Source organism: Balaenoptera borealis, assembly GCF_965194805.1.
Source record: "Balaenoptera borealis genome assembly, chromosome: 12".
NCBI lineage: Eukaryota > Metazoa > Chordata > Mammalia > Artiodactyla > Balaenopteridae > Balaenoptera > Balaenoptera borealis.
The window spans coordinates 11,544,304-11,567,855 of NC_138869.1; the positions used below are offsets into that span (position 1 = coordinate 11,544,304).

The 23,552-nt window shown below is 37.4% G+C and overlaps 1 protein-coding gene across 13 annotated transcripts in view; it reads right to left on the bottom strand.

Moving 5' to 3' along the window:
- The window catches only part of SETD5 (SET domain containing 5), a 117,681-nt gene that overhangs the window by 51,216 nt on the left and 42,913 nt on the right, over nt 1-23,552 (bottom strand). For 9 of the 13 annotated variants that reach the window (XR_014232056.1, XM_082344312.1, XM_082344314.1 and 6 more), the window contains 12 exons: nt 23,316-23,494; nt 22,336-22,374; nt 18,773-19,015; nt 18,060-18,208; nt 17,557-17,674; nt 16,333-16,442; nt 15,171-15,420; nt 14,715-14,798; nt 13,707-13,964; nt 12,695-13,015; nt 12,034-12,276; nt 6,734-6,863 (listed from right to left, as the gene is read on the bottom strand). Coding sequence is in view for 12 of the 13 variants with exons in the window: in XM_082344312.1 (XP_082200438.1) it covers nt 6,734-6,863; nt 12,034-12,276; nt 12,695-13,015; nt 13,707-13,964; nt 14,715-14,798; nt 15,171-15,420; nt 16,333-16,442; nt 17,557-17,674; nt 18,060-18,208; nt 18,773-19,015; nt 22,336-22,374; nt 23,316-23,494 (2,124 nt within the window). In the remaining variant the exon portion in view is untranslated. The remainder of the gene's footprint in view (nt 1-6,733; nt 6,864-12,033; nt 12,277-12,694; nt 13,016-13,706; nt 13,965-14,714; nt 14,799-15,170; nt 15,421-16,332; nt 16,443-17,556; nt 17,675-18,059; nt 18,209-18,772; nt 19,016-22,335; nt 22,375-23,315; nt 23,495-23,552) is intronic. The other 4 variants (XM_082344320.1, XM_082344321.1, XM_082344319.1 and 1 more) reach the window with 1 other exon arrangement.

Below are 23,552 nucleotides of genomic sequence, written 5' to 3' on the forward strand. Positions count from 1 at the left end.
TATGTAATATTCTGCTTTAGTAGGAAAGAGTTACACATGATTACTTGATCCTCGTTGAGCCCTTAGTTTTAGAGTGCTTCAAAGTGTGAAATCATTTCTACAGAAACTTCTCCCAATCATTTTCAAAAACTAGGGTGGTACTCTTTTTCTGATTGGAATATCCTACTTTCTACTGTACACTTCTTAGTTCCGCTTAGAAAGGAAGTTAATATGCTATAAATTTTACTGACCATTCAGGCCAATGCACCTATCTCACTTTCTCAAAGGAAAAATCTATTTTTATTCGTTAACAGTTCAAAGCTATTCATTTACTTAATACCTACAATATGGAAACCACTGAACTAGGTAAGTGGGGGAAAATGGTTATCAGGTATTCTATTTTAAATGGGTTTACAAATGTGTAAGAAAAAGAAAACATATATAAAACGTGTAATATAAGTTTAAGAACCTCAACAGAGGTGATCATACTGCTATGTGTTAGTAAAAAAAAATTATGCTTTTAAGTGCTTATTACACACCAGGCACTATACCACGTGCTTTATGTGAATTATCAGATGTAATGTGAGTAACTCTATAAACCCAGTACTATTGTTATCCCCACTTTACAGATAAGGAATTTGACGTACAAAGAGAGAAAGACTAGGTCATCTGGTTCCCACCTACATTCTTAATCATTAGGTTAAATTATACCCCCAAGGCTTGGTGGAAGGAGTGACATTTACCCCAAGTCTTTGAGGAAAAGTTTTCAGACAGTATCAGAGCTGTGCTTGAGAAAGATTCTCCTGGTAGCAATGGTTAGGATGAGAATGGACACTGGGAAACTATTTGGAGTTAATGGAGTAAACAGAAAGAGTTACGAGGCTTGAACTAGGGCAGTAGGAGTTGAAGCAGAGACAAGAAATAAAAGCAAAAAACACTGGAGATACATATTTTTCCTTTCAGATATATAAAAATTTAAAAATTTTCCTAGATTAGAAGTATATTTGTATTTTCCTTCTGTTCCAGATACTCATTTTTCTTTTCTCCTTTAGAAAAGTGCCTAGGTATAAACAAACAAACATGTGATTCATGACTTATAGTTAGGTTTATATATTTCAAGAGTCTTAAACAGTGAATCTTTCAAAAGACTGCTATACTGCTAGGTCCAACGCTGTAACTACTAAAGGCAATTATGTAAGTGATAAAGTTGATTGTAGAAAAGTTATAAAGTTCAGATGAACTCTCCCACCCCCAAAATCAACTTAAAGGTCATTCATTTAAAATATATTTACTGAGTACTTATTATGATATATTCAACAAGAGACCTGACACCTGCCCTTATGAGGTTTATGGGCCAGTGGTAATCTGTCTACTTTTTTCTACGAACAGCACTATATTTACAAAATTGTTTTTTTCAAGTTTCATTTTTCTTCTTTGTGCCATACACAGCTATCAAATTTCATGTGGTTAAACCTATCTTTTATGGTTTTTTCCCTTTACTCAAATAATTCCCAAGGTTATATAAACAAACACCCACATATTGAAACACATACATACATAACTTGAAATCATATCCACAAATTAATTCATTGCTAATATGCTGGTGTATTTTCATCTAGAACTCTTTCCTGACATGTCCTTACTCACCCTGTCTAAATCACACTGGACAATAACCTACTATTTTCAATCAGAAAAACATAGTAAAAATCCTTCCATTACAATGACAAAAATGTTACAATTATATTTTAATTTTATTAATAGTCTTTGGCTATACAATGTTTTATATTTTTATTTAGTCAAATGTATCAACCATTTCCTTTATTTTCTGCCTCTGATGTCATGTTTTTGTCACCCCACCCCAAGACTATAAAAATACTGACCTATTTTCCCTTTATCTCCATATTTAATTTTTGAATTCAACTCAGAACATATAGTAGTTTAGGTACTAGTATGTTCTATCCTTTTCACATGCCAAATGGCTAGCATATTCTTCCAAATTCTTTTGTAATTATAGAATAATCACATTTCTCTATTGATTTGAAATATGACATTTATCTGACTAGATACTGGGTTTTAGTTCTGAATGTTATTCTGTACACTTTTTAGTAAAATTGTTTGGGCAATTCCAGTTATTCTACTCTAGCTCTCCAAAATATTTTGCCTATTCTAGCATACTCGTTCATGTCAATGAACTGTAGAAATCATTTGTCAACTATGCTGATACTGGGACTTCCCTGGCAGTCCAGTGGTTGGGACTTCGCCTTCCAATGCAGAGGGTGCAGGTTCGATCCCTGGTCAGGGAGCTGGGATCCCACATGCCTCACGGCCAAAAAACCAAAACATAGAGCAGAAACAATATTGTAACAAATTCAATAAAGACTTTAAAAATGGTCCACATCAAAAAACAAACAAACAACTTTAAAACAAAACAAACAAAAACTATGCTGATACTACCCCCTCCCTAAAGCTGATTGGGGTTGTATTAAATTCATGAGTAATTTGTAGAGAATTCTAACTGAGCACCGTGGCACAATCTTTTAGCTACTCATGCCTTCATTTATATTCCTCCTCCTCATTATTATTATTATTTTGGCTGTGCCGCACAGCTTGTGGGATCTTAGTTCCCTGAGTAGGTATTGAACCCAGGCCCTCAGCTGTGAGAGCATGGAGTTCTAACCACTGGACCGCCAGGGAATTCCTTATATTCCTCTTCATTATAGATCTGCCACATTTCTAATTAGGTTTATTCTCCAGTGTTCTCTATTTTCTGTTACCACTGTGAACTGGATGTATTTCTTCCTGTGTATTACCTAAATGTTATTGCTAACATGTAAGAAAATGTTTACATATTTTTGTGCCCAGCTACCCTATTGATCTCTACCAGTTTTTCAGTTAATTCTCTTGGCTTTTCCAGGTAGATAAGCATATTATTTGTATACAATGGCAACAAATACATCCTCTTTACCAAAACTTTTATCTCATAGATTTTCTTTTTGGTAATCAGTTTGGATAACAATTCTAGATGTTGTTAAATAAGAATGGTAATACTGGGATAAGTTGATAACCAATTTAAAAGTTTAATCTAACTAGTTTTCACCATGAAACATAACTGGCAATTGTTTTCAGATAGATGTAAAATAAAAAATCATTCAGTATGTTATTTTATTAGATTTATCATTAAATTCACATTTACTGTGCTGTTACTCTCCCTTCTCCATTTGGCTGGCTAATAAATTATATGAATAAAATTTCAAATACTGAACCACCTTTACATGCCACGGAAAAATTTTATTTCGTCATAATATACTATTCTTTTAATATTCTTACAGATTCAAGATTCAGATCACTGAAATCTAATTCAAAAGTAGTACTGTGCTATTTTTTGGAGGTTAATTTGATAAAATAAATTGAGTAAAAATTTTAATGCTACTGAATAGTATTCCATCAAAAGTATGTGTAATAGAAGATAAACCACAAATTCTAACATTTATTTGTTGAAACCCAGGTTGTTTTTATCCTGCATGTGTTTGCAATTATTAATAATTCCATGACTAACACTTTGTATAAAAATTTTGGTCCACACCTGTTTCTACAGAACAAGTACCTAGAACAACAACTACTAGGTTAAGGAATGAACTTTTAAAATGCATGACAGGGACCTCCCTGGTGGCGCAGTGGTTAAGAATCCACCTGCCAATGCAGGGGACACAGGTTTGAGCCCTGGTCTGGGAAGATCCCACATGCCACAGGGCAACTAAACCTGTGCACCACAACTACTGAGCCTGCGCTCTAGAGCTCGTGAGCCACAACTACTGAGCCCGCACGCCTAGAGCCTGTGCTCTGCAACAAGAGAAGCCACCACAATGAGAAACCGCGCATTGCAAGGAAGAGTAGCCCCCGCTTGCCGCAACTAGAGAAAAGCCTGCGTGCAGCAACAAAGACCCAACACAGCCAAATAAATAAATAAATAAATAAACTAAAAAAAACAAATTAAATTAAATGCATGATAAATCTTACCAAATTGCTAGCAGGGATATTACTTCCCTGTCATTTTTATTGCAAATCCTTTCTCCCAATATTTTTGTCCTCTATTAATTCAGAGAACTAAGGACACAGAAACATTGTTTACTTAACTTTAATTAAAAAACAAAAAAAACCCAAAACACTGAATGCACATAGAATTTACTTTGGCAAAGATCTAAGTCTTTCCCATCCCCCATGCAAGTAAAAACTCCAGAATAATTTACCAAATCTTTCACTTACATAAGGCCTGCCTCTGGCTATTCTGTTCCATATATGCATCCATTATTGCACCTGTACTAATTTAATTACCAGCTTCCAGATTCATATTAGAAGTTAGTTTTACACTTCTAGGTAAAGTACTTCTTTGTCATTACTTTTTCAATTTTTCCTTATTTTCATGTTTATTTTTTATGATAAACTTCCAAGATCATTTAATCAAACCCCCAAACAAACTAGTCTGATGGAAACCATTTGAAGCCAGGAAAGAAACTGACTCATTATATTTCTTCTTTCCATTAAGCAGTATGGGAGTTCCCTTCATTTTCTCAAGACTTAAAAAAATATTTCTCGGTAATGATTTGTTATTACATGTCCCCACCATTATTCCTAGGCAGTTTCTCAGTTTTGTTAAGTTTGGCAATGAAAAATTTTTTCTTCATTTTCTTGGTACGTAAATGGTATTAATTTTTGCATATCCAGCAGTTTTATTGAACTCCTGTTAATTTTTTCAAATGATTGTTTAGGCTCTCCTAGATAGATATCCACATCATTTACAAATAATGAACATTATGTCCTTCCCTGCCTGAAGAGTAAAACCATTTATTTCCATACAAATTTAGCTTCTAGGAACTTAGAATCTTTAATGTATCCTAGTATATGACTAATTTCTGTAAATGTTCCATAAATGCTTGACAAGAAATCTGTAGATAATGACAGTAATAATTCCTATTAAGGGTCTGATATGGTAATTTATGTACCTTAATTTAATCTCATATTAGCTCTACAAAGCAGATATTATTAAACCCATTTCACAGATGAGGCTCAGAGATAACTTTATAACTTGCCCAACATCATATAGTTAGTAAAGGGTAGAGATGGTCTTCAAATTCAGGTCTGTTGGATCAACTTGTCTACCTTTTTTGATTAATATTTTCTTGATCTTTTTGAGAGGAAAAAAACAAAAACAAAGAAACCAAAGCAACAAATAAAAATAATTCCTCAGGATTTACACTAACTTGTAGCAATATACCAAGTCACTCATTTGAGTACTGCTTGGTTTTAAATATTTTCCTGTTTACGTTGTTCCTGAAGGGCAAGGTGTGTCCTTTGAATGTTTCTCACTGCGAGAGACGAGAGAAGTTCAATAAAGGTTGGTGACTAACAGTCCTAATTCCATTCCAACCAGGGCACATAATAACAAAGGCACTTTCCCTATGAGTCTTTGCCAGTCAGGACATGAATTGCTAATACAGCCTCCCTTTCCCAATCTCAAATACATACACACACACACACACACACACACACACACACACACAGACCATACACATACATATGTGTGTATACTAGATAGAAGATTTCAGAGTTAAGGTATACTCTCACCGTACTGTAAAAGCTGCCAATAAATTGATAATATTGATGGAAATCTGTTACCAGCATTTCTTTATGTTAACCTGGTTTGAGTAAATCTCCCTAATCTTTGGTGAAGAGAATAAGATATTTTAAATACATGGTATCATTTATCTTCCAGATGTTCTACACTGGGATCTTAATATCCTGAGGTTACACATGCGATAACTTATAAGGTATAATCCAATCTAGGGATAGAAAAACAAAGTCAATAATTAAAAAAAAAATCTATTTTTAGTAGCCTATTTTTCCCCAAATACAGTATTACACAAAGTTTTAATATAAAGCAGATATTACTAGTACAAATATCTTTATTTAATTCAAGTTCATATTTACTCAGGCAATGAATAGAAACAAAGAAGTGGTTTTTATGAAAATCTGAAATATTACTCTGTGACTTTTAGCATCTTATTTATTTTGGTATTTTGTTTTGATTGCATAATATTCACAAAATTGATTTAGAGATAAATAAACTAAGAGGAATCACACAGAACTTTTCAATTAAAGTAATACTGGCCAAGAGAAACTTTGGTAATAAGACTATCCCAAAATAAGTTAAGTTGGTATCAGGTCCACACACCAGTGCTTTCAACTGCAATTCAATTAAAACCCCTGCAAGAGTCACTGGAAAACCAGTGGGCCAGATGATTTTACATGACCCTCCAGTTTGAAAACAACCGATTCATAATAATTTCTCATTTACTTCACTCATCCCCTGCCCCTTCAACCAAGTCCCACCCAACTCAATCACCTACGATTTTGATTCTTTCCTGAATAGTGCCCCACATCTTTCTTGCTTATTTCCCCTCTTATAAATATGGATATAGATTTCCTAAACTTACTACTTTAAATGTATCTAACCTTTTTTTTAACCATTTCTGCTGTTATCTGTACACTGTCTAGTTCCTTCTTTGTCGTCCTGGGAATACTGATCCCTGACTTGAGATCTCTCTCTTCCTCTGTAAAGACAGATGTAAAGTAACTATTTAGAGAACAATGCTATTTCTTTTTTCTGTATCAGACTTTTTAAAGTACTCAGTGAAATTTTTTATGTAGACCCAAAATAATCATTGCTCATGTATTCAGAAAGGTCTGCCATACATACCTGCATTGTCTTTGCAGATACTAGAAGAATTACTATTCTCATTACTTTGGTATAGGTGCTGAGTTCTAGTCTCTTGGGGTACAGATGATGTCTGGGTCATCCCTTCTTCCAAGGCTTGCTTTATCCAGCGCTATAATGGGAAAAGAACCAGGGAATTATCAATAATCATTTAAAACTATTTAGGTCACCTATTTTAAATGCATTAACCAGGTCATTACATATCAACTGGTGAGAGATGCAATACAATGCATTCATTCGGGTCCACAGTCAAGTAGTTTTTGTCTTGTGTTTCAGCATTTTAGGATAGTGCCCCATCAACTCCTTTTATGGGGCATAGTTGAGAAAACCTGGATTACACATAATGCAGTCCCATAAAAAAGCCCAAACCAATAAAAAAAAATGATTACTATTTAACTTTTCATATTGCTTAGAATGGGATAAATGGGAAAAGATAAGGAAGAAATCTTAGCATTTATTTAAGAGAGACTCCGATCACACAGGATAAAACTAGCATATAAAATAAGTGCGTAGAAGGAAGATAAAAGATCTCTTAAGAGCTGTCTGTCCTGTGTTGGGCATATCTGAAGAAGTAATAGAAAAGATTCACAGGAAAACTCTGGATGAGGATAAAGAGCTCTTCACTACAAGTACTGAAATGCTTCCAGAAAGTCTACTCTCAGAATATCCTCTGAGTTTTCCCTCCTTGTTAAGTAGTTTGGTTAAATTATCCATGAATAATACAAATCATCACCAGAATAAATGACCTTCTGCAGAAATCAAAAAGACAAAAAAGTAAAAAAGAGCTCTCTAATCAGTCATTTTTTGTAGTGAATAATGGAATCTAAAATGATGCAAACAGATTTTGGTCAGAAAGTAAGCCTGCAGAGATTAGGGTAATAAGATTATGCATCCTGTGGAAGAGAGAAAATTTCTTACCTGTAATTGTGTTCTCTTAAGATACACAGTTGTAGGTTGCTCACCACTCTGTGGCTCTCCTGCCCTGACATAAGACAGATCGAATTTTGATAAACATCAATTTCTGAGTCAGACCCTATCCCAAATAGGAAGAGCAAAGGTGATTATAACTTTACACCTTTAGAGAACCAATATTACAGGTAAGTAAATATTCTCTTTACCAAAGAGAGCAATTCTAATAGATTTACCCTCTTAGAAACTTAAGAAATAATGTGAGGAAACCAGACCATGTGGTCTGCCAAATGAAAGCAAGAATAAAATTATGAACATGAGGGGGTAAAGAGTGAGTAAGTATCTAAGAAAGACAGCTCAACATCTACTGAATTACATCAACATTTTAGGATTTGATCAGGTCTCTGAAAACCCAAAACAAGACCAAGAATGAACTACCTCTCCTACATACAGAATATTGATATAAAGATGAAAACTGTCAGAACCATAGCTCCTTACATAGAAGAGACCTCAGAGGTTACCTTGTCTAACGCATTCATTGTACAGATGGGGAAAATAAGGCCAGGGGGCCCAAAAGAGTGAAAATCCTTTGTTATAGATACCTTAGTACATACAAGTTTTTCATCAGAGCAGATGACAGGACTCATTTGGGGTCACTGTGCTTTCTTCCTAGAGAAGTCAATTTCTTATATTTCCAGTGTCAAATAGATGCACCCATAAAAGAACTTACACTCTGGATCTGATGACTACAAAAAGGGAAAGTAGAACCAGGACAAGGGCATTCTAAGGAATAAGATGTTGCTTTGGTTAGCTTAAGGTCGAACACAGCAACATGATCAATCCCATTCCTCCCTGGCCCTATTTGTATGTCTACACAATATTTCAGGGCCTGTAAAGAAGGAACATGAACAGTTATTTGTATCTAACAAATTCCAATCACCCCTACAGATAATAAATTAACTTTAGACAACCCCTCTCCCCAAGTTCTAGCTACAGTTATCAAGGTCAAAAGAACATTTCTCCCTTCCCTGAAAGTCTGTGTTGAACAGAGTTTTAGGAAGCTCAGAGATGGGCAACAGAAATGTCTTAAAGAGTCTCATTACGATGGGGAAAGAGAAAGGAATTAATTTGGGTTTTAGGGTCCAAAGACCTGGATTGAAACTTGGCTGTGCCTCTTACTAGACGCCTAACTCTGGGCGAGTTACTGAACGCTTCTGAGCCAAAGCTTCTGGATCTGTAAATTGAAGCAATAATCCCAGCTTCACAGGGTTATCATGAATGGTGAGACAGTGTGTGTGAAGAAAGCTTGTAGCACAGTACTGGGCACACATGTTCAGTGAGGACTAGTTCAACTGAATTTCAGTGCTATGGACAGAGATATACAGATTAACAACCCTCCAGTGCACATCATGAAATATCAATGCAAAACACAGTGTTTCATTTTCAGTCTGAACGGGAGAACAAATGCCCACACATATTATGCCTACAAGGTAAGTTTAGAGATTTAGAGAGAACAAGGAGGAATACTACTGAAAGGCTTCTTAGTCAGTCATAAATGCTTCCATTCTAAAATAACAAGTGAAGTAAAATCCAACAAAAGACATGCCATAACATGCTAGTTAAGAACTGTGAATCGATTTAATTTAGAAACTACAGAGACATCATAAAACATTCTGCCAAATACTCTAAGAATCTGGGTGCAAATATACACATGCAGCTTTATACTGTTTTAAACTTATGAAGCTTTTACCTCCTTTAATCAGATATGAAAGAGTAAGCCTATTAAGAATGTACACTGTTCTAACTAATCCCATGGAGGACGGTTGTTCTCATCTATCTGTTTAAATTATATTCTTCTCCGAGGGATTTTCAGAAATTTATTACAATTTTGTTTTATCATGGAAATCTTCTTAGGTCCTGTACTATGTGAGTACTTTCTAACCAATCTAAAAAATCTTCTCCTTCCCCATCTAGGATAAAGCTGAGTTCAATTTCTATATAAGACCCAATTTCATTAATTTTGTCCCATAAAAAGTTACAGTCTTGTGTAATATAATCTTGATACATTAACAGCAACTATTAAATCTGTGATTAAAACTTAATTTTAAAAGACCCAATTTAAGCAAGATAATTTGATATATAAGTCAGCATACATAGCCTGAACTCTTCCGAAAGACCAATATGACACAAACAGATAAAAGTGCCTGAGCAGAGCCTGTATAAAACAAGACTAAGGATGGTCAGATACATGTGGAGAATATAACACGGACATGAGTTAAGTGGGATTTCTAACTGTTGCCAATGGAGACACAAAGATGAGATACAGATATAAGTCCTAAACCATAACCAGGTAAAAAGAGCTCTAAGAAATGGATTTTCTATCAGATTTGAAGTCATATTTCTACACGTTTTTGATTTTCACAGAACTCTGCTACTTGGAAAAAAGCAAGATGGGAATAGAAAGATTATAACCCAGCATCACAATGATCAAGGCGGTATTTTAAGAGGCTAGTCCGTACTATTTACAATTCAGACTTCACTACTACTCTGTATTAATAATTGTTTACCCTTCTTAAAGGACCAAAATAAGAAATTCTATTATCTGATTTGATAAGATGCTTCAGTAGTTAACATCCTAGGAAATCTAGTACTGTGTCTAGCCAAAGACAGAACAAAAGGAAAAAGTTTATTTCACATATATATTAAGCCATCTCTTGACTTGTTCCTCCAAACTAAAGACCATATTTACAGCTTCTCTAATTGTTCAATACTACTCTGAAAATGTAGTTAAAGATTCTGAGCTGTTACTCTTAATGAGGGACTGAGCTAAATGTAACAGGAAGATTAGTTTTGCATGCCATACCACAGTTAATGCCCTTCTCCAATTATTACAGAATTAGGTTAATCATAATGGTCATTAAATGGCAAATACTTTTTTTTCCTTCTCAGATAATTTCTAAGATCCAGGATAAGTAACTTGGTATAATAAAAGATCCCCAGAGACCCAACCTTCCTTTATCACTTAGGCAAATTTCTAGTCTTATTTCCTTCTTAAGAAAGTTGTCACTGTTTTCACTTCTGACACCTGGAAGTTACGTTAGTCCATCATCCACAAACCCTTCTGGCAAAGATCTCATGGTCAAATTTCTCTTTAGGAGTTGTTCTACTTGGTAATTTCCCCTAAATAAACCAGTAAGTGACTCAAACACTTAGGTAAGATTAGGAAAAGACTTCCTTCAGTGTATGCTGCTTATTCAGTGGTAGTACCCTTCCTTTGTGTGCAGATCCCTGTTGCCCTCCTCCCCTCCATATCCCACACCACTTTGGCTCATCTTTTATGCCCCCTCCCCCCAAGAAATAGTATCTGCTCTTTGGGAAAAGAGAAAAGCTTTAAGTTTGGAGGAGTCAGGGAAGACCTGCCTGGAGTTGGAGACTTCATCACATCAAATAATCTATATGCAGCATCCTCATGTACGTGATGCCAGTGGAGGAGGGCAATGGCAGACACTGAGGAAGGCAGCCTGAATCCAGATCTGAGGATAAGAGAAAAGGGTGTTCCAGGGAACAGACTCTACCTCAAAGGAAGACCAAATGAAAGGGTGTCCTATACTTCTAGAAACACGAAAATGACATTATAGGTCTGAGGGAGTGATCTATTCTTGAGAGACACCTTTGGAAAATATGTAGGGCTTCTGGGAATTAAGAAAGAGCATTCCAAAAACAAACAACCGTCAAATACTACTGTCACTAGATCCAAAAACAATATATAACTAGAGAAGAGTGAGAGAGAGGCAGAGAGAGAGAGAGAGAGAGAGAGAGAGAGAGAGAGAAAATTTTATAGTGGGTTCCATAATCACTAGGGAATAAACAGTCCAACTTGTCATTTGATCAAGGAACAGGAATTATGCCAATTGTAAACAGGACTTTTCCTCTACTCTCAGTCAAATGATAACAGTGATTGAATTAATCCAAAACACAATTCAATCATTCTTTAACTTGTGCAACAGTGCTCTAGAGTACCTGGGGCCCAATCTCACACAATAATCACAAATGGACATGTTAACCAATATCACAAGAGCACACACAGAACACCCCTCCCTACCCAGTCACCAACTGCTATGTGCTCTCAACTCAGTAACCTCAAGGGCTCTCAGAAAAGACAACAGTGAATACTCACAAACTGAGCACCAAAAATGTAGTATACATCCCACCTTAGTCTCACTGACTCTTGATGCGTCAGTATTTGTGGTTGAACAACTAACTCATTATAAACTCATATGGGCAGAGTGTGGCTATCTAGAGAATGTGTTAGATATGTCACCAGTACTGGAATCCTAACTTGAAAGAAAAAAACCGCGTAAACACATACATACCTTTTTACAGGAGCTGAACGTGCCATCAGGCAGAAGCGGCCTTCGACGCCTCTCAGGGATAAAGGGTGAGCCAAAGCGAATGTAGTGTTTGGGGGTGGTGCAAATTAACGGGGAATGGATAAGACCGGGTAACATGTTCAGGGTCGTTGCCAGTACAGTTGGGTCCGTGGTGATACGTAAAGGGCACTCAACAGGGCACTCTTGCTTCTCTGCTTTGTCATTCAACCACTCTGTAACTAGATACTAAGTTAAAAAAGAGACCATCAGTTGATGCTGCAGATGCAAAAGCCAGAGGCAGCAGTGTAGCTCACAAACACAAACCTCATCTAGAAACTAGACAGAGATAGATATAGCAGCTGCAGAGAGTATGAACCGCACATTCAGAGCACAAGGGTATCTTCTTTCACCCTCTCCATGACCACTATGGAAGGAATGATTTTAGCTATCAGCAATTTAAACTCTGCCTAAAAATTATGGGAACAAAAGTAAGGTAGCAGGATGACCTCAGCCCTATGTGTCTAAGCATTTTATCTAAAACTTTCAATCTAATAATCCTTAGATTATTATTATTATTTTTTCCCCTGGGGATTACAGGTCCTTTCACTTTACTAAGCCACAGATTTTGGCAGACTACACCTACGAAGATGTACTTGTAACTCACCTTTTTGGTTTTGGGGTATTTAGATGCAGCACGGTTGACATGGGATCCAGCAACTGATACCACACTTGGGTCAGACCCTGTTAATTGCCTGTTTTCTCCCGAACTGTCTACATTTCCAGCTTCAGTAGGAGTTACTGAGCTGTTATTTCCCCCCTCTTCCAAGGCAGCTTGTGATAACTCTGCCTGCTGTGCAATGGCCTGCTTTTGACGTTTTAGTCTTTGGGCTGAACTGGTCCGGTACCGAGAAATTCGACTCTTCGGTCGGGGCCTAGAAGGCTTTGTTGGAGGTGGTTTGGGGACTGGTTTTTCGGCAGCAACATCCTATAACAACAGCAAAGTTAACTGCTTACCAGAAATTTCTTATCAGCAAACATTCTATCCAGTTTCCTATTCACTTTAAGCATTCTGAATGTTTACTGGTGAAGAAAGTGAGCGTTTAAAAACATTAATTTCAAATGTAATCCTTATAAAATTTATACATTTAAATCAGCTAAAAAGGCTACAGGAAGATGTCTCAGTTAGTTATTTCTTTTTCTAATAAGTATTTATAAAATAGGTCTAAAGTCAGCTGAAAGTAGCCACCTAATTTTAGGTTCTTAGCAGGGAACGTAATTCTTCCTTTGTCTCTTTCCCCAGATACTGAGGTTTTAGCTTAAGGCTTAGAATCCATGGCTAAGGTAGGAAAAGGAACGAAGAATTAATTCTGAGAATCCTATGAAAGGTCAGGTACATGACAGTGCTACACAGAGAGCCAAAGAGAAACCACATGATTTTTATGAACTCACCACCAACAATATCTGGCAGAAATTGTAGAAAGCCCCATTTTAGTCTGAGAGTATCTAGTCATTCAAACTCTGTCTCCTTGAATCCCACGAATCAGCTGACTGAAAATAGCCTCACTTATTGCAAAATAAGGCAAAGCTGAAAATGCTGATACTAACCATTCCAAAAGATAGGTAACTGATATTAGCAAAAGAAAGACTATCTAAGACCTGGAGTCTTTTCATCTTACCCCTGCTTGGGAAGACCTCCGGGTGTTCACTCCAACACTCTGTGGGTTGCTTGGGATGGCAATGTTTGAAGCAGGGTTGCTAACTTCAGATTCAGGGGCTTCAGTTTTTGTCTCCTCTCCCACAGGAGTCTCTGAGGTGGTGGTAGTAATCTCTATGTCAGAGTTGCTCTGTTCCAAGGGCTGATCCCGCCGCTTCTTTCTTTTCTCTAAGTTTTCAAAAGCATGCATGATGGCTTCAACCTTCCTATCTTCCCGGGTCTAGAAAGAAATAACATTGGCATAGAAGGAAGCCTCAACCAGGAGAAGGGAACAGCTTTTCAGAAGTATTATTAATGGAAATTGATAGACATTTATAGAAAATACTAGTAAGATAATACATATATCTTTGAGAACATAAGATAAAAACTAAAAATGTTTCATCTTACATGTTGCAAAGAGTTGTAAAGAAAGGCAAGGTCAAACCCAAGCTTTTCAAAAAGGGTCAGCTATTTTGAAACTTTTTAATACAAAAGAAATATAGCCATCAAAACCAATTTTTCTCTGCAGAGTTCAAAAAAAAAAAAAAAAAGTCAAGCAGATTTTCTTAAACAGCTTCTCAGGGACAGAAATAAACATGACTGATTTCAGTCATGACTGAATCCATATGACTGAAGGTTTTGTTTGTTTTTTAAATGTCAAAATCCACACAAACTTAGGAAATTGCTAAGTTAGAGTAAGTAGCCTAAGGATATTTTGTTCCATTAAGACAGTTTTTTGGAAATCAGACTGTTAGTAAGAAACCTCTTAAAACCATCATCTGATAACAGTCACTAGAGAACTACGTGTGTGTGTCTGTGTAAAAAATCATAATAAAATCTGCTTTATAGAAAAAGCCCACACTGTGACCTAGAGGTGATGGCATAGTAACTTACTGAAGAAATGAGATGATATAAATTCAGAAGAGAAGGAGTTTACATGCTATAGGTAACATGAGTCAGCAGGAACAAAAAGACGTTAGAAGGTACTCACCCTCTTGCTATGAGCTGGGTTCTCCTGGTCATCTGTAATCTCTTCTTTCTCTTCTTCTGCTTTTTCTTCTGGATTGTCTATTCCCTTTAAGATAGAGGAAATATTCAGCTGTATTCTTAAGCTCTAAGAAAAATCAATCCCTGTTTTTTTGCTGGTAGCTTAAAACTCTAGAAACAATTTCTAGTGCTTTATAGTGTTACTCATGTGGGGCCACATGATAAACACAGATGATAAATCTCATTCACTGGACTGAAACCTGATAAGTACCTGAATGGATGTTCTTGACATTGTAAAAAATAATAAAAAGATAATGAATGAAAGCACACCCACCATGATATGAAGGTTATTAAGTGTTAATGTAGATTCCCTACATAAAACAACATGTGGCAACCTGGGATCCTCTTCATCTGAAGAGGATCAACACCAAAGCAACAGCCTCTGACCAGGGGAGATTACCTCATGGTCACTGGATACAATCACTTTCTCAGGAATCTGCTCTGGTTGCTGATTGTTATCCTCTTCTGGAGCCTCACTCTGCTGCTCCATCTCTAGCTCTTTCCGTCGTGCTTTTCTGCGTCTTGTCTCTGCTCCGATGGTGGGCAGGCTTGGGGGAGGTGGAAGTGGCGGCTCTGCAGCACTGGGATTCCTTTTCTGTATAGGGCAATTCCGGTTCCCCTTGTGACATGCACAGTCCACTTTGTAATTACTGCTCCAAAGAAACAACCAAAAGTGCCTGTTTCAGTACCCTTGAATATCAGTTATATTATCCATTCATTCTTTTGAAATATTAGTAATTTCCTCTAGTTTCATCTTTGAACAAGGTAAATAGTCATTAAGAAAGTCCTATAAATACTTTCAATAGTCTGTGTTTCTGTATATAACCCCAACTCTTCCCCTATACACGGTCAGTGGAAAGGAAATGAAGTCCCCACTAAATTCAATTCTCCCAACTGTCTACGCTATTTAGTGGGCAATGAATCAGTGACAGACTCTACAGTGGCCGTACTTATCTTGTGTCTACCTTCACCATGTCCTCACTTTTACCTACTGATTCCCTACTTATTATTAATACCTTTTCTTCTTGCACCTGTGCCCAAACATCAATTGCCACATAACCCCTTTTTGCCTGAAAGGACCAAGGGAGAAAAAGCATCCATTTTACAAAACCCATCACATAATCACCTATGACTTGCCATCTGTTTTTCTGCATTGCCATGTACAGCTACATTACATGACTTGAGTGGATGGAGCAAAGCTTTAAATTCTCATTCTATATGATCCCTGGTACAAGTGCTGTGTGCATAACAATAGATGCTACTGCAATTTCTACGAGTGTTTCATACAAACACTTTTTGTTATTCTTGCTACATAGAGGCACAGGCCAAAACACCCTTGGTTAGAAGACTGGTAAGCAGTATCACACTATGTAGCTGTGTCTCTTAAAATAACACCCTCAGTCTGTCTTTCCCTCCACAATTTCTAGGCAGAAAATGCATTACTCATGGAAAGATTAGGTTTAAAAAAAGAAGCAAATGGCAAGGCACAAAAGCAGACTGAACAGAATAGCTTAATCTGTAAGACAAGCAATTCATGTTAGGAAAGGTTGTGGAAATCTTACCAGTTACTGTACTCATAGTCAAATGCTATGGTGACCTCAGCATCCTTGGTGATGGCAGACACAGCATAGATACAGAGGTGAATCATCCCATCTGCAATCATGTGTCTCACCTGTGTGAACAAGGCTTATGGTTATGATTTATCAAAAAGACCAGGAACTCTCCATAAGAGGGAAAAAACCTTTTACCAAAATGATATCTCCTCACTTAGAGTTATGGTAGTCTGTCATTTAACTCCATCATTTCATTTGAAACTATCATATAGTAATTGAAAATTTATGATATTTCTTCAAATAAATGAAGAAATCTTGAGATGTTAGCAATCAGGGTCTGCTCTACATCTTTTTTTTTTTTTTTTAAATAAATCTATTTATTTATATTTATTTTTGGCTGCATTAGGTCCTCGTTTCTGCGCGCGGGCTTTCTCTAGTTGTGGCAAGCGGGGGCTACTCTTTGTTGCGGTGCACGGGACTTTCACTGCAGTGACTTCTCTTGTTGCAGAACGCGGGCTCTAGGCACGCAGGCTTCAGTAGTTGTGGCACAAGGGCTCAGTAATTGTAGCTCGTGGGGTCTAGAGCGCAGGCTCAGTAGTTGTGGCATACGGGCTTAATTGCTCCGCGACATGTGGGATCTTCCCAGACCAGGGCTTGAACCTGTATCCCCTGCACTGGCAGGCGGATTCTTAACCACTGTGCCACCAGGAAGTCCCTGCTCTACATCTTAAAGCTGTTTTCAGTTGCACCAGAAAATTAAAATTCCTTAGTCTGTAAGAAAAGCTCTGTGGATTTTCTTGCTGCATCTGATGTGGTTGCACTCATTATGCACCAAATATTGAACTTTAGAAATGTCTAGAATCTCTCTCACAACCCTATTAGCTAAAATCTAAAAAACTGCAACCACACACCTTCGTTTTGGCCCAATGATAAAATCTTTTATATGGCAATTCTTTAATATAACCTCATTGACTTCTTATCCAGTCTAGCTCCTTCTCTTTAGCAAATGCTAACATGTTTTTTCCCATTTCTGCCTTCTCTAAAGAAAATCCATTCCTTGCCCCCATCTTGTTAGAATAAATGCATCATTACTTTTGTTTTTCATCTCTTACAACGAAAGGTCATAACCATTATCTACAGACCTTAATCTGGGTGAAGTTTTCAGACTGCTTCTTCAGTTGACTTGTCCTTTTGGTGGTTCCATTCAAAGAGAAATTGCTACAGAAATCTTACCTCTGCATTTGGTGTACATGATCTTCTGATGAACCGAGCATCATTACCGAAAGTACGTGCATCCACACACATCTCTACACCATTGAATTTTGAGTAGAAGAGCACAAAGGGGTATGGTCTAGGGATATAATTAAAATTCCTGTAATTCTCAATACAAATAAAAAGGCCACCCCATGATTTCAAATATGAAGCACATGCTGACAGAAGAAGCAGTAGTCCTTTGCAACGCCTACACTTGGAAAACATCACATGCTTGTCTGCTTCTGATTAAAGAATAGGCACAAAGCAAGGAATGCTTCGCTTGGAAAGGAGTCATCACCACTTTATATGTTAAACAATTTGCAGGTTTATTTGCACTTCTCTACAAATAGCAGAGAGGCGTGAGCTTATTTGAGCTGTAATCTTTTCCCCCAAGAGCATCCCATCAACCAGGATGGTTTTTACAGCCATATGCTCAGCCAGGCCCACTTTAGCCCTTACTACTCAATGAATGATGCTCTTACTTTTTGAAGAAATGCCCATTGACCTCAAATTGCTGCCGTAACATGACTTTGCCTCGATACTCTATTATAAGAGTGTCCAAAGCCAAATCTCTTGCAGCCCTCAGGATCTTCCGGTGCTTCTGAACACGAGTGACTCTTCCCAACTGGAGCTGAATAAAATCAGAGTATTAACATTAGATAATATCAATAGCAGCTTAGCAGACATTTAAAATATTTCTTAATTGAGGAAAAGGCGCCAATATTTTTAGGTTTTATTTGTATATGTTACTTAGCTTGATGATCAGACATTTTAAAATATGATAAAACCTTAGTATTTCTAGGAAACAGTCTGCATCTAGTGAACCTGCCACCCCCCCAATCCTCAAAGACAAGAGAAAAAAAAAAATCTAAGAAAAATATATGATTAAAATTTTAGTGGCTCTATGTGTAATGTAAGAGCTTAGGTTTCTATTAATCTTAATAATTCCTACTGAGGCTGTATAAAATTTCCTACCCTAATTTATCTATTTTTAATTAATAAAGATATGTAGTTTAAAAATATGTATCCGAACAGTTCACAGTTACCGTACTTGCTTTTAGTTAAAGATGCTCAATAGCTGGCTAATTTGTTATTCTAAGGCCATTTGAAAGAAACAGTAATTCCAAAATATGTCCTTTTCCTGGGTTCTTAAAATCTCAACTACTTAAGGAGTCTTTAACCCTTTGATCCTTACCTGCATTTGGGAACCAATAACTGTATTATTACAGGCCAATTCAGTCTTATTAATAGTGTCTAAAATAGCAGGTTTGCCCACAAATTCCTTGCTAGAATGTAGATGTTGTTCAAGGGCGTTCTGTACATCTGCACTGTACTGATTAGTGAAGGCTTCTTCATACTGATCAGTCCATAGTCTTATCCGATTTTCCCATCCCTCAGTTGTGTTCTCATCTAAATTCTGTGCTTCAGAAGGAGAATTCTGTAGAGAACAAAGGTCAAGTAGGTTAGGAGAGTCCATAAAAGGGCGGGGGTGGGTGGGTGGGTGGGGGTGGGGGTGGGTCAGGCTGAATATCCAGAGAAGATTAGTTTTCACTTGGCAGTTGGTGTGGCATAAGAGTAATGGCCTGGGAGTCAGGATCTGGCTTCTATCATGGTTTCATTACCAATGAGCTGTGAGGTTCAGCTTCCTCATTTATAAAGTGAGAAATTAATCTGGATTGCAATTCCATCCCATCACTGTGATTTTATGACCATTTTTAAGTCATAAAACTCAAACTTATCAGAAGAATGACATCAAGTTCATAAGAAAATCTTCATAAAAATGAATAGAGATACCTCAAAATATCCACATTGCTTAAATTTCAATACTTATCAAACAACAGCGTGCCATCTCAAATTGGTAGTTTTACTAGCATCCAGGAGAATGTTTTTGTGTGACTTATTATTTTTAATATACAATTAATACATGTTCATTCTAAAAATACATGTGACCCAAATAAACAAATAAGTAACTCATACTCTTGCCTCCCATAGAAAAAGCTATCATTTCGAGTATATCTTTCTAGCACTCTACTTTTGACATTTTAAAACAGCCACCCTCTGAAGAGGTGAGGTGGGTGGAGGCGCGTTGGTAGGGGCAGTGTAGGAAATGCTGAGAGATACTGTGCTATACCTCTCTCGGAAAACCGCTGCCCTCTATCACAGTACAGTACTGAGGAAAGATTATTACATCTCACCAATATCATCCTAAACAGTTTTATACGTGCTTGTGCTATAGAGACACAGCTGAACTCTGATACATGTTCTCCTCCATGGTGTTCAGGACTTAAGGTGTCGTCAGAAAACAAAACAAACGTGTGATGATGTCACACTAGTGACAACTAGAAGGAAAAGACACTATAGTACCAAAGCTACCTGCAAATCCATGTCGACTCTAAACTTGCAAAAACAGGTATAAAAAAATTAAATATAGTTTCCACGAATGACAGAGAAAACATTTATACCCATTATAACAATTACTTTCTTTCACTTCTGTGTCACTAGTTTTGATTGACTATTGTCTACCATCCTTCCCCCAAGGAACAGGGAGATCAAAGGAAAAAGTTAACACCACTGTTTTCCACATTTGTCACTTGAGTCCAAAAGAATGAACAATAAACAAAGGGATCTAACAAACACCTAAGGCTAACACACTGAGAACAGACTATCACCAGCTTGAAGTGTCAGTAGCAGCTGAGCAAAAGAAAAGTACAAAAGTTGAGGCTTAAGGGTGTTTATAAGACTGGGGATTAGGGGTGCCCAAATAGTATTCCCAGGTTTAAGCATCCAGTAGTGATCACTGAACTTATGACTTGTTAAACAATGTATACTGGAAGCCTTTGCCGTAATTTTAGCTATTGTTCACTAATATAACTCTGTCTACTCTGCTATCCCATTCTTCCGGGTACTGGAGACCCCATCTCAGTGGGTTTAGAGCAGTGGTTCTCAACCAGAGGGGGTTTTGCCCCCAAGGAGACATTTAGTAATACCTGAAGTCATTTCTGATTAATACACCTGGGTGTGTGTGTTATTGGCACCCAGTAGGTAAATGCTAGGGATGCTGCTACACAGCTGACTGTAATGCAAAAGACAGCCCTGATCCCTACGAAGAATTATCTGGTTCAAAATGTCAACAGTGTCGAGGTTGAGAAACCCTGGTTTAGAGCAGTCTCCAGTAGGGAAATTCAACTTTGGGGTTAAAAAGCCAAATGATAGGTTCTTCTCATTCTTACGGTATTGTTCCCACTCAGATGCTTGGTGTAGTTCTTACTAACAATTAATTCTGAGTACAAAATTTATAACTCAGTTTAGAATTCTGATATGAGAATAAAAATAAACCAACTAGTACTTTTAAATTATCTAAAATTTAACATGCTTATGGGGCTATCTGTCAACATCTCAAAACTGCAAGCAATATTTGGGGTTTACATGTAGTTTTCTGAGAGAGCCAGTCAACTGCTTTCAAAAGGTTTCAAACCTCTGGAGGCAAGTTACAATAGTTAGCTGATAAAAGAGAAAAGGGCTTAACACCTGGGATCAGGGGCTACGTCTGCCCCTTAAATCTATTGAAGGTCCCCTCTAAGCAACTGTCTCCTTGCAGGAGATAGATCTAAGAAAGAAACAGTAATTGTGTTCCAAGACATCCCAGGATTCTGATGGTCTTGGGCTCTTAAGTCCTCTCCCATCTCTTTTACAGATATGTACAAATCTATTTATGGGTATATGCAAGGTGAGGCCTTCTAATTTTATATAAAGTGCTACCTGAGATCTTTTTTAACATGAATCATATTGGTGTTCCATATGTGTGTGTGTGTGTGTGTGTGTGTGTGTGTGTGTGCGCGCGCGCGCGCGCACATGCATGCATAAATCCTAAGAAAGCTTATCCTCACTAGAAGAGTTTAATGTTTACCACAGAACGGTCAACAGGAAAGATCCTGCTTTTATATCAGTTACACATTTAGGCATAAGTATACATATGGAATTAAACTCAACCTTAATTCTAATTAAATGCTTGGAAGCCATTAAGTAATGGTGTGGGAGGTATGCTGTCCTTCTATATATACACATAGGTAAAGGAAGATACCAGACAGTATATTCAAATCTCCTCTGGGCAAACTCTTTCCTTATCACCTAGTAACTGAAAGTCCCTTTAAACCATTGCACATAATTGCTCTATTCTCCAACCACTACCCGAAATCATGCCTCAAAAGCTCTTTTGATAATTGAAGAAAAGAAGCACACTAGCATCACCCGAGTCTTCTATACCAAACAGACATGCCAGGAGAAAACAGCTCAAAAGTAAGTAATTCCAGTCAGAATAATTCTTATCAAAACTACTACCTTCCTACTGATGAAATTTATCCTTCCAACTGGTGATTAAAGCCTACATGGTGCTAGGGTGGGTGCACAAGAGATCCTCTATCACCAGAAAATCCTCACTCCTGAGGTGGAGGCCAATCACAATGATGGAAAACATCAGCCTCATTTTGTTTGGCAAAATGTCACTTACCCCCACCCCGAGAGAAGCAGCTAATGAAAAACCAATAAATGAAGGCTAATTACAGAAAGGGAAAATATTTCAGAAAATGGCCAAGAAAATCTACTTTGGAGAAAGGCTCTATGAAAACTGAATGGCAACAATTACAAACTAACGAAAAGCAGGGTCCAAGATTCCCAGACCATCAATGTCAGGAAAGAAGCTGACCAAAATGCAAGATCACAGTGAAGTAAAACACAGCATCAGGGAAGAATACCCCTTACCTTCATCCGCAAGGACTTCCGGGATCCCTCTCGAAATGCCTATCCCAAAGAGGAAAACAAGTAGAACAAAACAAAACTTGGTACCAAGAATGACAGTTATACCTATCTGAGACTAAAACTAAGGCAAGAACTAGTGTTCTAGTCTGTCCCCTTTACCCTAGGTAACAAACACAATGGAATTCCCCACACTATTATCAAGAATAGGGGTAGCACATGGCCAGTGAACTCTGAGGCTAATTCCAATACTTTCCATTGCGGAATTAGGTAATAAACAGGGAAGAGCATGCATCACTTAAATCCTATATGCACCCCTGACACTAAAAGAAAAAGTAAATAAAAATGTTAAGTAAGGCTGCAGATTTACCAGTTCTGAAATTAAGAAGGAAACAAAGACCAATCCCCTTAACAAGGGGTGGGCAAGTCACCTAGGAGCAACAAAGTTGCCGTGATGGGGAAGAAAGAACACAAAACAGAAGAGATTTCTTCTGGAGACTTTTTAGTTGAGAATACAGGAAAGTGACCACAACACTGAGTAAGCCTAGACCATTCAAGAGATGTTTCCTGAATTTTTTGAAACAAGGGAAAAACAATCAACCAACGACATAAAGTGGGCATGTACCAGGACAAGAATTTCAGACTGGGTTTTGGGGTTGAGGAGGTGGGAGATACTGTAAGGACAGTGGAAGCCTAGACTGGAGGCTGCAGCACACATGGGCTTGTGCCAGGCGGGGCTGGGATTTCATACCTGGGATGGGGGCTGGAGCAAAAGAAACTCTGTGCCAGTTGTGATGATATGGAATGGCATAAGAGAGGTTGATCTACATGTTCATAATACAAATTACCTGATTTGTGCAAGCAGAGCAAAAGTGGCCCTTCAAACATCTGGATCAAATTTCTTAAAAGAATTCTGGTGCATTCTTCATACAAAATTTGGGCTATTTCAGACACATTTCTATTTGAGATAGTTTTACCCTTCATACCTTGATTTTCTTCGTCTTTGGTGCTGCACGACCCTTTTCTGGACTCTTTTTCCGCTTCTTGGGTTTGGTTCTTCTGACAGTTAAGGTGATGCTTGTAGGTGTGTGCTGTGTTGCTGTATACAACACAGTGGAAGGAGAAAGCTCCTCATCCCAGCTTTCTGTTGCACTGCTATCCCCACCTGAAAAAAGGTTATTTCATAGTTCACGTTGTACAAAAAGCCTCATAAATACATTAAA